Source organism: Oncorhynchus clarkii, chromosome 27 (genome assembly GCF_045791955.1).
Source record: "Oncorhynchus clarkii lewisi isolate Uvic-CL-2024 chromosome 27, UVic_Ocla_1.0, whole genome shotgun sequence".
Lineage (NCBI taxonomy): Eukaryota > Metazoa > Chordata > Actinopteri > Salmoniformes > Salmonidae > Oncorhynchus > Oncorhynchus clarkii.
Genome location: NC_092173.1, coordinates 18456040 through 18470870, shown reverse-complemented (window position 1 = coordinate 18470870; position 14831 = coordinate 18456040). Strand labels below are relative to the sequence as shown.

At 44.0% G+C, this 14831-nt stretch overlaps 1 protein-coding gene across 3 annotated transcripts in view; it reads right to left on the bottom strand.

Moving 5' to 3' along the window:
• The window catches only part of LOC139386356 (lissencephaly-1 homolog A-like), a 73659-nt gene that overhangs the window by 5539 nt on the left and 53289 nt on the right, over positions 1-14831 (bottom strand). For all 3 annotated transcript variants that reach the window (XR_011629035.1, XM_071131893.1, XM_071131894.1), the window contains exons 4-10: positions 13031-13105; positions 12386-12592; positions 7514-7682; positions 5299-5401; positions 4946-5174; positions 854-955; positions 302-458 (exon numbers count right to left, since the gene is read on the bottom strand). Coding sequence is in view for 2 of the 3 variants with exons in the window: in XM_071131893.1 (XP_070987994.1) it covers positions 302-458; positions 854-955; positions 4946-5174; positions 5299-5401; positions 7514-7682; positions 12386-12592; positions 13031-13105 (1042 nt within the window). In the remaining variant the exon portion in view is untranslated. The remainder of the gene's footprint in view (positions 1-301; positions 459-853; positions 956-4945; positions 5175-5298; positions 5402-7513; positions 7683-12385; positions 12593-13030; positions 13106-14831) is intronic.

Here is a 14831-nt window from a genome sequence, read left to right as displayed (position 1 = left end):
TATGTAGAATATTGGCCTGTTGGAAACTACAACTCTACTATGTCACACAGTTCAGGCTGGATCTAATTTATCTCTAGAGAAGCTGTGCAATGTGCGCATTAAACTCACAGAAAAAAAACTAAATTGAATTCAAATAATTGAACAGAACTCGGATCAAATAGTTGTTAAAAAAAATATATTAAAAAAAATCAGTTCATAGCTCAGCGCAAACATTTTGCTACTGTGTGCCTACTAAAAAAGACCCAGCAGTAACTGCCGCTGACTGTGACTGTAGGAGAAGAGAAGATTGAGAGCGGTTTACCCAGAGAGGTAACAAAGTGTTCATGGGCACTCAGAGTCTTCATGCAGCGCTTGTTCTTGTAGTCCCAGATCCTTAAGGTCTTGTCGTCAGCACAGCTTAATATGAACTTGCCTCCGGGGTGGACAAGCATCCCGCGCACCCAGTTATCATGGCCAACCTGGGACAATAGTGTTTGGTTAGAATTGTTAATACAAAATCTAACCCTGATAAACCCTGATGAAGACAGCTTGGCTGTCGAAACGTTGGTAATTACATTTTTGCACCTGAGCTCCTAGAGTGTGCGGCTCTCTTTTATTTTCAAATACAAAATCTAGTGCCAGTTTCCCCAGACTGCTCCTTGACTAAAACAAACTATGCTTAGTTCGGGAAACCAGTCAACCGGAGACAGTGTGTTCGGTTAAGACTAGGGTTCAAGAAGGTCAATCACATTACAATTCAAGTCATGTTATGTGAAGAATGGAGTCGGCATCACTAATGGGGACATTTTTCAATTAAAAACTGCATGAATCAGAATGACCATTATCGAATGTCTATGATTAATGGTCCACTCACCAGTGTCATAAGGCACATCCCAATGCTGACGTCCCACATCTTGATGGTCTTGTCTCTGGAGCCAGACAGCAGGAAGGGGCCCGGCTTACCACTCTTCTTAGACTGGAAGGACACAGGGAGAGAACGAATACGATGAGCTCCAATTGCCGCCGTAAATTGCCAATACAGAACCTTTAGCAGTGTTCACTTGGTGGATATCAACCCTATGATTATTTTGTTATAAGGGCTATGTGCTACCAGCAGCCCTCTGAAATAAATGCATTTTTGTACCACAGCCTTCGATAAATAAATAGCACCTTAGCATTAGGGGAAATGGACTACAAACGGAATAGTTATCAGAGAATGCGTCTCAAGAGCAGGACAGACTCTGCATAGATACAGTGCCTTCGGGAAAGTATGCAGACCCATTGACATTCCACATTTTGTTACAGCTTTATTTTAAAATGGATTAATAAATACAAATCCTCAGCAATCTACACACAACACCCCATAACAATGAAGTAAAAACAGCCTTTTAGAAAGGGGCACCTCCTGTACTTTTCATTTCATGGTCTGATTCAAACATGTCTGGTGATTTTGAACGCCGATTTTGCCGATATTATTATTATTTTTTTACACCTTTATTTAATCTTTATTTAACTAGGCAAGTCAGTTAAGAACACATTCTTATTTTCAATGACGGCCTAGGAACGGTGGGTTAACTGCCTTGTTCAGGGGCAAAAGGACAGATTTTTACCTTGTCAGCTCAGGGATTCAATCTTGCAACCTTTATGGTTAACTAGTCCAACACTCTAACCACCTGCCTCTCGTTGCACTCCACGAAGGAGACTGCCTGTTACGCGAATGCAGTAAAGCCAAGGTAAGTTTAATGCTAGCTAGCAACTTATCTTGTAAAAAAAACAATCAATCATAATAACTAGTTATAACTACACATGGTTGATATTACTAGTTTATCTAGCGTATCCTGCGTTGCATATAATCAATGCAGTGCGCATTCGCGAAAAAGGACTGTCGTTGCTCCAACGTGTACCTAACCTTAAACACCAATGCCTTTCTTAAAATCAATACACAGAAGTAAATATTTTTTAACATGCATATTTAGCTAAAATAAATCCAGGTTAGCAGGCAATATTAACCAGGTGAAATTGTGTCACTTCTCTTGCGTTCATTGCACGCAGAGTCAGGGTATATGCAACAGTTTGGGCTGCCTGGCTCATTGCGAACCAATTTGTCCGAATTTTACGTAATTATGACATAACATTGAAGGTTGTGCAATGTAACAGGAATATTTAGACTGATGGACGCCACCCGTTAGATAAAATACGGAACAGTTCCGTATTTCACTGAAAAAATAAACGCCTTGTTTTCGAGATGATAGCTTCCGGATCGACCATATTAATGACCCACGGCTTGCCTTTCTGTGTGTTATTATGTTATAATTAAGTCTATGATTTGATAGAGCAGTCTGACTGAGCGATGGTAGGCACCATCAGGCTCATAAGCATTCATTCAAACAGCACTTTTGTGTGTTTTGCCAGCAGCTCTGCTGTTTATGACTTCAAGCCTATCAACTCCCGAGATTAGGCTGGTGTAACGATGTGATGAGAAATGGCTAGCTAGTTAGCGCTAAGAGCTAATAGCGTTTCAAACGTCACTCGCTCTGAGACTTGCAGTAGTTGTTCCCCTTGCTCTGCATCGAAGGTGGCTGTTGTCATTGTGTTCCTGGTCCGAGCCCAGGTAGGAGCGAGGAGAGGGACGGAAGCTATACTGTTACACTGGCAATACTAAAGTGCCTATAAGAACATCCAATTGTCAAAGGTATATGAAATACAAATGGTAGAGAGAGAAATAGTCCAATAATTCCTACAATAACTACAGCCTAAAACTTCTTACCTGGGAATATTGAAGACTCATGTTAAAAGGAACCACCAGCTTTCATATGTTCTCATGTTCTGAGCAAGAAACTTAAACTATAGCTTTCTAACATGGCACATATTGCACTTTTACAGTCTTCTCCAACACTTTGTTTTTGCATTATTTAAACCAAATTGAACATGTTTCATTATTTATTTGAGGCTAAATTGATTTTATTAATGTATTATATTAAGTTAAAATAACTGTTCATTCAGTATTGTTGTAATTGTCATTATTTCAAATGCATTTTTTTGTAAAAAAAAAATAAAAAATTTAAATCGGCAGATTTAAATCGGTATCGGATTTTTTTGTCCTCCAAAAATCGGTATCGGCGTTGAAAAATCATCATCGGTCGACCTCTAATACACACACATATACATTTTACTTAGGGCACGCAGTGGGGCAAAAAAGTATTTAGTCAGCCACCAATTGTGCAAGTTCTCCCACTTGAAAAGATGAGGCCTGTAATTTTCACCATAGGTACACTTCAACTATGACAGACAAAATGAAAAAAAATATCCAGAAAATCACATTGTAGGATTTTTAATGAATTTATTTGCAAATTATGGTGGAAAATAAGTATTTGGTCAATAACAAAAGTTTCTCAATACTTTGTTATATACCCTTTGTTGGCAATGGCAGAGGTCAAACGTTTTCTGTAAGTCTTCACAAGGTTTTCACACACTGATGCTGGTATTTTGGCCCATTCCTCCATGCAGATCTCCTCTAGAGCAGTGATGTTTTGGGGCTGTTGCTGGGCAACACGGACTTTCAACTCCCTCCAAAGATTTTCTATGGGGTTGAGATCTGGAGACTGGCTAGGCCACTCCAGGACCTTGAAATGCTTCTTACGAAGCCACTCCTTCGTTGACCGGGCGGTGTGTTTGGGATCATTGTCATGCTGAAAGACCCAGCCACGTTTCATCTTCAATGCCCTTGCTGATGGAGGTTTTCACTCAAAATTTCACGATACATGGCCCCATTCATTCTTTCCTTTACACGGATCAGTCGTCCTGGTCCCTTTGCAGAAAAACAGCCCCAAAGCATGATGTTTCCACCCCCATGCTTCACAGTAGGTATGGTGTTCTTTGGATGCAACTCAGCATTCTTTGTCCTCCAAACACGACGAGTTGAGTTTTTACCAAAAAGTTATATTTTGGTTTCATCTGACCATATGACATTCTTCCAATCTTCTTCTGGACCATCCAAATGCTCTCTAGCAAACTTCAGATGGGCCTGGACATATACTGGCTTAAGCAGGGGGACACGTCTGGCACGGCAGGATTTGAGTCCCTGGCGGCGTAGTGTGTTACTGATGGTAGGCTTTGTTACTTTGGTCCCAGCTCTCTGCAGGTCATTCACTAGGTCCCCCCCGTGTGGTTCTGGGATTTTTGCTCACCGTTCTTGTGATCATTTTGACCCCACGGGGTGAGATCTTGCGTGGAGCCCCAGATCGAGGGAGATTATCAGTGGTCTTGTATGTCTTCCATTTCCTAATAATTGCTCCCACAGTTGATTTCTTCAAACCAAGCTGCTTACCTATTGCAGATTCAGTCTTCCCAGCCTGATGCAGGTCTACAATTTTGTTTCTGGTGTCCTTTGACAGCTCTTTGGTCTTGGCCATAGTGGAGTTTGGAGTGTGACTGTTTGAGGTTGTGGACAGGTGTCTTTTATAATGATAACAAGTTCAAACAGGTGCCATTAATACAGGTAACGAGTGGAGGACAGAGGAGCCTATTAAAGAAGAAGTTACAGGTCTGTGAGAGCCAGAAATCTTGCTTGTTTGTAGGTGACCAAATACTTATTTTCCACCATAATTTGCAAATAAATTCATTTAAAAAATCCTACAATGTGATTTTCTGGATTTTTTTTTCTCATTTTTTCTGTCATAGTTGAAGTGTACCTATGATGAAAATTACAGGCATCTCTCATCTTTTTAAGTGGGAGAACTTGCACAATTGGTGGCTGACTAAATACTTTTTTGCCCCACTGTATGTACATACAGGTTTTGGAACAGATCCAAATACAGGGCATAAGGGCAAGGTGCTTTTGAAGAGTCAGCAGTGGGTGTTTTGACGACGAAGGGGTTGCATGATCTGCTTTTGGGGACCAAAGAGGAGACAAAGCCTTTCGTGAAGTGTGTGTGTATCAGTATCTTCGTGTCGAGCACCTTCTCACCTCTGAGCCGGTGGCTTCCAAGATGGTGGGATGAGCGCTCTCAGGGGCCCAGGAGATGCACTCCACCACGTGTTCGTGCTCCCGCAGCTCGGCCTTGCACTCTTTGGACGCCACCACCCACACACGCACAGTCTGGTCATTGGAGCAGCTGGCGATCAGGGTGCCATCCTGATTGGGCCGGACCATCCTCACCCACTCCCTGTGGCCCGTGAACGTCTTCACACAGTAACTGACGGGTGGGAAGAGGGGAGAAGGGTTAAAGATGGTTGCTTGCTTTGCAGAAGCATAGGGAACTTTTTAAAGAACATTTAGGCTCATGGTGAGCACTGACTGCTATTATGCAGTGTACTTACCCAGTGGCCACCTCCCACATTTTAATGGTTTTGTCCCTAGAGGCAGATACTATATGATCTCCATTGGGCATGATGGCTACGGACGAAACATTGTGATCGTGTCCTGGAAAACAAAAGACAATACAATGAGACTTTTACTGGGCGGCAGGTAGCTGAGCCAGTAACCAAAAGGTTGCTGGTTCGAATTGTCAAGCAGAAAAGGTAGAACAATTTTGCCCTTGAGCAACCCCCAACAACAAATGCTCACCCAGGCACCTATGACGTCAATTTAAGGCAGCCCCCGCACCTCTGATTAAATATGGAAGACAAGTCTCGGTTTAACGCATTCAGTTGTGCCACTGACTAGGTGTCCCCTTTCCCTTGGTGACTGAAATATCTATTGGTGAAATGTTCAAGTACTGTACTTCAGACAGTGGCAGTACGAAGTTGGGCTAAAAGCATTAGCCAGCAATTCCTGCCAAAACCTTTCCATTTCTGAATGCCACCCACTTTGACAAGAAGTCCTTAACCATCCCCTTGATAAAGTCCCCGGAACTAAACATGCCATAAAATAGGTTTTGTCCAAATGAGCCAATTAACATGTGTAGTGAGACAGCCAATTACACCCAGGGTGTCTTTGTTCCTGGAGAAGAGGCAGCTAATTACCTAGTCACCAGGGCAGCCATTTTTAATCTGCTAAAAAGATACAGAAATGATAAGTAGGTTCTAAAAGGCAAGCTTAAAATATGAGAAGTGTGCGTGTGTGTGTTGGGGAGCACAGTAGCCCCACAGTGCGCTACTGGCTGTTATAATAATGGGTGGTGAAAGCCTCACAAAAGGGCTGCTATCTGGTGCTGAGTGAAGAGGATAATTAAACTGACTGTCCAAAATCTCTCCTAATCTTCACTACCAAATCAGCCAGCCTGGTGGGAGGGGGAGGGATGCAGGGAAGGAGGGGAAGAGGATGAGAGAAGGAGAGGGAGAGGAAGATGGGGAGAGAAAAAGGTGTTGATGAGAAAGGGTGAGGAAAGAGGGGAAATTGGTTACGGGGAAGGGAAATTGGTTAAGGAGAATGGAAGGAGAGAAGGAAAATTAGAGGAAGAAAGGAACTCAAGGAGAATGAAAGGATGAGAATATGAGGGGATGGGAGGATGACTGGAAAGATGGCGCAGTGGAACTGGCAGGCGCAGAGAGAGATGGAGACAAAGAGAAGAGGTCCCCGAGCTCTCGTTTCTTCACAGTGTGAACACAGCCTGTCTGTTTTGGGGCAACATGCCAGCTCTAACTGACGCGGTGTAAATTACACCCAAAACGGATTGGAGAGAGACTGCTAATATCTCACACGCGCACACACACACACTGAAAACCTTTACAAGTCAAACATGGATTAAAAAATGACTGAGTCCTAGTCAAGAGCTTATTTTCATCTTATTTACATTAAGCATTCATATTCATTCATGTAGTATACTTCTCAGTCCGAGCAATTTGAGACATTTTGGCAGAGATTTTAAGGGGCATATGATGTCAAACATTAAGTTTTGATATGTTTTAGGAGCTCTCAACAGGAAAGCCACTCCAGTGGTGTCCTCCTGTTTCAGTGGGGCCTGAAGGCACACGTAAGATATGCCGCTTCAATTTATGCAGCAATTAGGATTTAAAAGAGGGGAGGGGGCAGTGACACTGCCTAAGGACTGGTACATTTAGAGTGCTGATATGAGAAATAGCACCTTGTCTTGAGGGTGTACGTGTGTGTGTGTGAATACAAAAAGGCTTCTCATATTCTGCCCTCCAAATCTTAATATTAAACGGTGCAAATGACTGAATTCCTCAGAGAGACAGAGAGATGGTGAGAGAACAAGTCCCCACCGCCTATAGGAGTTAGAATGGGGAGGATATTAAGAAGTGTGGAATGGCTGGCATTAACATTAAAGCCTGTGTGACAGATCATTTGGTTGTTGTGTGAAGCTCTTTTGTTTCACTGAGTTTTCTGTGAATTGGAACAGATTGCCATGAACTTCAGTGAGGATGAGCCATAGCATACGTGACAATGAACAGCATCGGTAGCACCTGTGTCCCAACGCACCATCCAAACACATTCTCACATACATGTTGGGAATTGCTTATCCATGCTTTGCCTGAACCAAACAGACATACCTCACCATCCCTGGTCCTCCTCATAGTCTAAGACATATAATATCCTCCAACCAGTCCCACCCATCCTCTCCTGTCCCCTCACCATGCATGGTTCTGATGCACTCAAAGCCCTGGAAGTCCCACAGCTTGATGGTCATGTCTGCAGAGCATGAGGCCAGCAGCTTGCCAGTCTGGTCAAAGGAGATGTCCTGGACAGAGTCAGTGTGGCCCTTCAGCGTCCGCTCAAAGTCTCCTGTCTCATAGTCCCACACCTGGTGAGGAGAGAAAACACTATTTCAGCTTCTGTCTAAACATGTCACACATGAAAATGAGAACACAAACACACCTCAGATGAGAGAGAAGATCACACATGAACACACAATTCTAAACTTCAGCTGCTGTGTGAACATAAAACACACATGAACACAAACACCTGAACAGAAACGCACACCTCAGCTGCTCTCAAAAATCTAAAAATCTCCACAGAGACCAAATATCACGGTCTAGTCTAGCCTAGCCTGCACCCTGTGACACTGCCTCCAGGCTGAGAATGGCAGAGAGAGATGGGGATAGCAGATCATATTGATGTCATATCACAGGAGCTCCAACACACCCTGGGTAGGGTGCCAGACAAGCTCTCTAGACATTAACTACCACAGTTCACTGTCTGAGATTCGTCTCCAGAGCTCCAAATAGCACAGAATCATGACCCTACAAGCCAGACGGCGTCTCAACATGCAAACACAGACCCCATACATATTAAAATATTCAAAATCTTCCTTGTCTGATTAAATGACTTTCTAGAAGACTACATTAGTCTGTGAAGCGTGTCAATTCAAATATCCTCATATTGGGATAGTCAGAAGGAAATAATCCAAAAGTAAGACTATGGTGGTTGAATAAATATGAGTGTCTATACTGACAGTGGGATTTGAGTCTTAAATAAAAAGTTCAAAAACACTAGTTTGGCTGCATCTCAAGCATAATGGCTATCACATTACCCTGTGTTTCCAGGCAGACAGGCACTGTGGGGATAAGCTTTTCCTCCACCGCTGAGCAAGCAGGGTGGTGGGGGCTGGATTTTGGCAGACAGTGACAGAAGCCCCCTCCTTCTGCCTCATTTGGGCTTTCTCCACTGCCAACTCCACCCGCTCCCTCTCCCCTCCTGTTTCAAGTCTAGTGTACCACAAAATCCACCCAGTATGTCGTGGTGTTAAGTCTGCCAGTACCACCAAGACCATCACTTGGTCTGCTGAGCTTGTGCTACCTATGCAAGTGGCGGGTAGTGAAACATGGTGGTGCAATTCCAGCTTTTATGACATTTGTCTGCAGACCCATGTAGAATATTAGCTCAGTAAAGTGCAGTCTAGATGCACTGCAGAAGGTCATTAGGTAATAAGGTCAGAGGAAGCTAACCTGAAAATTAACTGTGCTTATGTACTGACAACAGCATGAGATTAATTTAGTGTTTATGTTAGCCACTCGTAACAATGTGGCTCTCTATTGATTAAGTATTTCCATTGACCAACTGAAGATAACCTATATTCAATTTGAAGAAAAACCAAAATACCAAGGCAGTAATTAATATAGGCCCACTTGTGAGAGAAAGACACTTTAAAATAGTCACTAAAATAATGGGGTCCAGTATATGCTAAAGGCATATGTCGTTCTTGCCATAAGCAGTAGTTCACCTCAAGCTGTTCAGTCTAGTTTTGTGTGACAGGGTTTCTTATCACGATGCAGAGAAAGGGAGGTGGGGGGAAGCGAGAGCGAGAGAAAGCGAAGGGAGAAACCAAGAGCAAGAGAGAGTGAAATAGAGAAGGCTCACTGCTCACAAAACCTGCTGATTTAAATACTGCCAAGGCGGCGAGCTCAAGGCTGGTAACAAGTTAAAAAAAGGATTGTATAGATTTGCTACGTTAGCAGAAGGAAGAGCAGTGGACAAGGGAAGAGAGGGAGTAAGAGAGGGAAGGAGTAAGAGAGGGAAGGAGTGAGATGAAGCAGTTTGTCCGCAGAGCACCAAAGCCCCGTGACAATTACTCCCTGCATACTAAACAAAGAGGAGGGGGAAAAAAGAGACTAGTTTGACTGCAGGCAAACTAACACAGCCATAGCGGAATGTCAAAGAGAGAAATAGAGAGAATGTCAGTGTGCAGAACTCTTAAGTTCAGCTCCCCAGTATAAGATTTAACAGCAAGGTCTGGAGGGAAAGTAGGGGACAAGAGTGGGGCGAGACAGGCCAGGAAAGAAGAGGCGGCATAAGAGGGGAGGGGGCAGATTGTGAGATTTGGGGCCTGATTGGGCCTGCTCCGGGTTGGATGGATAGTGGTCGAGGCGGAGGGGCCAGCACTCAAGCGGAAGATAAGGGGGAGGGGGGTGCTGGGAATGAAGAGGGGTAGCTGGGAGGAGGTGGTGGTGAAGTAGGTGGTGCCAGAGGAGGCCCCTTGTGGTAGTGTAGTCAAATAGAGAATGAAGGGTAGCATGGCAAAACAGAGAACAGGAGTCTGATTCCACATGAATAAAATATACAGCACAAATATTTATACGGAACCGAGGAAGTGGGGCATGAAGTTATCTAGCTGTGGTAGAGCAGCAGACCAATCCTGGATGGCTGTAAAAAATAGCAATGGCGGACGAATCAGGGTGAATGAATAAATAACAAGGAAGCAGAGCTTATCGCTTTGGGAATGCAGCTAAAAGCAAAACACAGTGTCCTTTTATGAACATCTCTCCTCTGTTATTGTGAAAACAATATCTAAAGAAATCCACACACTCACAGAGTATATTATACAGCATAAGCAAATCCAATGCAAGTCGATGGAGAATGAGGCCTGCTACAGCATTCTCCCTCTTGCTCTCCCTCTCTCACAAGCACGTGTCCAAAGAGTATAGTACAATACAGAAACAGCTGTGATTAACAAACGACAATGAGTGGAATCATATATTTGGCATATTTAAGCAATAAAGCCTGAGGGGTGTGTATGTGACAAATAAAATTTGATTTGATTTATATGGCGAATATACCACGGCTAAGGGTGTTCTTATGCATGACGCATCGACCATTGCCGTTGTAAATTTGCCATATACCACAAACCCCCGATATGCCTAATTGGTATTATAAACTGGTTATCAACGTAAAAAAAATAAACATTTTGTTATACGGTCTGATATACCATGGCTGTCAGCCAATCAGCATTCAGAGCTCGAACAACCCAGTTTATAATTGGTCGTAGAACAGGTCAAATAACAATACTATATGCTTTAGAACAATTTAATTCTGAAATGTATTTCAAAATACATATGTTGAAGTCATTTTCTCAAAATGGCACTAGAAGTATGACAACATTAAAATATCAATGTGGCCTGATTACACACTTGTACTATGCCTTATTGGTTACAGTTATACAAATCAAATCAAATCATCAAATCAAATTTTATTTGTCACATACACATGGTTAGCAGATGTTAATGCGAGTGTAGCGAAATGCTTGTGCTTCTAGTTCCGACAATGCAGTAATAACAAGTAATCTAACTAACAATTCCAAACTACTGTCTTGTACACAGTGTAAGGGGATAAAGAATATGTACATAAGGATATATGAATGAGTGATGGTACAGAGCAGCATAGGCAAGATACAGTAGATGGTATCGGGTACAGTATGTACAAATGAGATGAGTATGTAAACAAAGTGGCATAGTATAGTATAAAGTGGCTAGTGATACATGTATTACATAAGGATACCGTCGATGATATAGAGTACAGTATATACGTATGCGTATGAGATGAATAATGTAGGGTAAGTAACATTTATATAAGGTAGCATTGTTTAAAGTGGCTAGTGATATATTTACATCATTTCCCATCAATTCCCATTATTAAAGTGGCTGGAGTTGAGTCAGTGTCAGTGTGTTGGCAGCAGCCACTCAGTGTTAGTGGTGGCTGTTTAACAGTCTGATGGCCTTGAGATAGAAGCTGTTTTTCAGTCTCTCGGTCCCAGCTTTGATGCACCTGTACTGACCTCGCCTTCTGGATGATAGCGGGGTGAACAGGCAGTGGCTCGGGTGGTTGATGTCCTTGATGATCTTTATGGCCTTCCTGTAACATCGGGTGGTGTAGGTGTCCTGGAGGGCAGGTAGTTTGCCCCCGGTGATGCGTTGTGCAGACCTCACTACCCTCTGGAGAGCCTTACGGTTGAGGGCGGTGCAGTTGCCATACCAGGCGGTGATACAGCCCGCCAGGATGCTCTCGATTGTGCATCTGTAGAAGTTTGTGAGTGCTTTTGGTGACAAGCCGAATTTCTTCAGCCTCCTGAGGTTGAAGAGGCGCTGCTGCGCCTTCTTCACGATGCTGTCTGTGTGAGTGGACCAATTCAGTTTGTCTGTGATGTGTATGCCGAGGAACTTAAAACTTGCTACCCTCTCCACTACTGTTCCATCGATGTGGATAGGGGGGTGTTCCCTCTGCTGTTTCCTGAAGTCCACAATCATCTCCTTAGTTTTGTTGACGTTGAGTGTGAGGTTGTTTTCCTGACACCACACTCCGAGGGCCCTCACCTCCTCCCTGTAGGCCGTCTCATCGTTGTTGGTAATCAAGCCTACCACTGTTGTGTCGTCCGCAAACTTGATGATTGAGTTGGAGGCGTGCGTGGCCACGCAGTCGTGGGTGAACAGGGAGTACAGGAGAGGGCTCAGAACGCAACCTTGTGGGGCCCCAGTGTTGAGGATCAGCGGGGAGGAGATGTTGTTGCACATACACAGTCAACACGCACACAAGTCATGTAGATGAAGTAAGTTGCCAAGACAGTGTTGGGAAGTTGTATGGGGTGGGTTGCTGGCATCCCTTATTATGATGATCACGTTGTTTGTACATTGTTTCACTGTTTAGGCAGTCTTCAGGGACCTTGGCAACCAATCTGGAGAAAAACTTAGAAAGAGTAAAGACTGTTGTTGTTTATGATGATTATATTCTACTGACCTTTATTGTGGCGTCCTCGGAGGCGGACACCATGACGCTGAAGACTGGGTGGAAGATGACGCGTGTGACAGGGGAGCGGTGGCCGCTCAGTGCGTACTTCTCCGGCGGGCGAGGGATCCACTCTTTGGGGTCACGCTTCTGGGCTATGGGCCCACCTAGGGTGATCTCCTCCTTGGCCTCGTTCAGCTTCGACTCCAGCTCCATCACCTGGGGGGGTCAGACATGGCGACAGACATGGCGACTCAGTTACCATCACAGTAAGATATGTGGTATTACATTATTACAGAAGGAAACTGGCTGTTTTCATCAGGTGGGAAATGTACCACTTACAATGTAAAGCACTTTGGAATACAGTACAGTGTATACTTTGTACTACGCAAGTACAAATGGCTAATATAAGCTTGCTGATACATGGAAATCTCTGCAGGCAGCTTCAGTGTACTGCTAAGCAACCACATGAGAGCCAGCCATATCAAACAATCTCATATCATAAGGGCATTGGGTTAACACATTAAATTCCTTGAACTGTAACCTTTTTAATATGCCGTGTATGGTGAATTTATGATCAGATGATGTTCCACCGCAGTCATGGGCCGAGACTAGCAGACAGAATCCCCACCAGCATCCCTGAAACAAACCACAAACCTTCTTTTGTAATCTGATGACTGAGGTCCATTTCTTTTCCAAAAGGCCGGCATACTTCTTATCCAATTCTTCATTCTGGTTGGGGATGAAAAGAAAGAAAGGAGTTAGGAAAAGAACGCTGCATGCACAGACACACAATCTAAGCACAGAGCTTAGCTTAGGCCTAATCAGTGGGCCCTATGGTCTGCCTAGGGGGCAGCGGAGGTTGCATGCAGTCTGTGGGTACAGTAATAAGGAGTGTGTGTGTGTGTATACACAGTAATAAGGAATGGGATTTACACCCCTACAGCCAAACAGTGGTCGCACCACAGAGGGTCAGATTGGAGGCTAATTGTAAACACACATACACAGGGAGACATACTTACGGACACACACCCACACACTTCTTAATCCCCCTCACACAGGCTAATCTCCTGCAGACAAGTGCTTACGCCCTCACAGTCTGCTGGGGATGGACATTAACTTCCGGGAGCCTGGCAGAGAGCGGCTTCCACCTGGAGGAAAGGCTAGCAACAGGGGTATGGCGGCCATTTTACTAAAGGGCGAGGGAGGGACTTCTGGTGCATTTTTACAGGCTGGCTAGGGTAAGGAGTAAGACAAACTTGAGTGAAATCTGTTACGGGTAGTAACAAAGATCAAGACGAGCAATTCACCTAGAAATGAGCCTACATGTTCTATTCAAGGAAGGCAGAAAGGGACAAAGAAAATAAGTGGTTGGTGTGTGTGTGGCATATGAAGCCCCTAGCTCTTGATCGTGTTGTGGGTGCCAATGAGCCAGGGGGAGGTTGAGTTACCTGCAGCTGAGCCCCACACCTGCCTCTACAACATGCTAATCAGACAGTCACACTGAGCAGGGTTACACACACCAGGTGGGTTCTCATCCGTCCTCCCACACAGTCTAGACAACAGCACTCCCCAAGACACATGAAGGTGGAAGCAGTCAGACAGTGTGGTACACACAACTGCTGCAGACACCATTTCTGCGGTCTGAAATATGTGTGGGGCGCAGATTGATAAAGAGGGGGCTAATTTCAATTATTATTATCAATTTGATCATATTTGTATTGTTTTCCTTCACTTTGTCCTGCACTGTTGGACCTCAACTGGCTATGTGGCTTATAAACACTAAAAAAGGGAAAGGGATGGAGTGTTTGCTGAGAAGAGTTGGTACCCGAGGTCAACCGATTAATCGGAATGGCCGATTTCAAGTTTTCATAATCGGAAATCGGTATTTTGGGGCGCCGATTTGCCGATTCTTTTATTTTTTTTATACCTTTATTTAACTAGGCAAGTCAGTTAAGAACACATTCTTACTTTCAATGACGGCCTAGAAACGGTGGGTTAACTGCCTCGTTCAGGGACAAAACGACAGATTTTCACCTTGTCAGCTCGGGGGATTCAATCTTGCAACCTTACAGTTAACTAGTCCAACGCAATAACGACCTGCCTCCCTCTCGTTGCACTCCACAAGGAGACTGCCTTTACGCGAATGCAGTAAGCCAAGGTAAGTTGCTTGCTAGCATTAAACTTCTCTTGTAAAAAACAATCAATCATAATCACTACTTAACTACACATGGTTGATGATATTATTAGATATTATCTAGCGTGTCCTGCGTTGCATATAATCTGACTGAGCATACAAGCATACAAGTATCTAACTGTGCGGTGGTAGGCAGAAGCAGGCGCGTAAACATTCATTCAAACAGCACTTTCGTGCATTTTGCCAGCAGCTCTTCGTTGTGCGTCAAGCATTGTGCTGTTTATGACTTCAAGCCTATCAACTCCCGAGATGAGGCTGGTG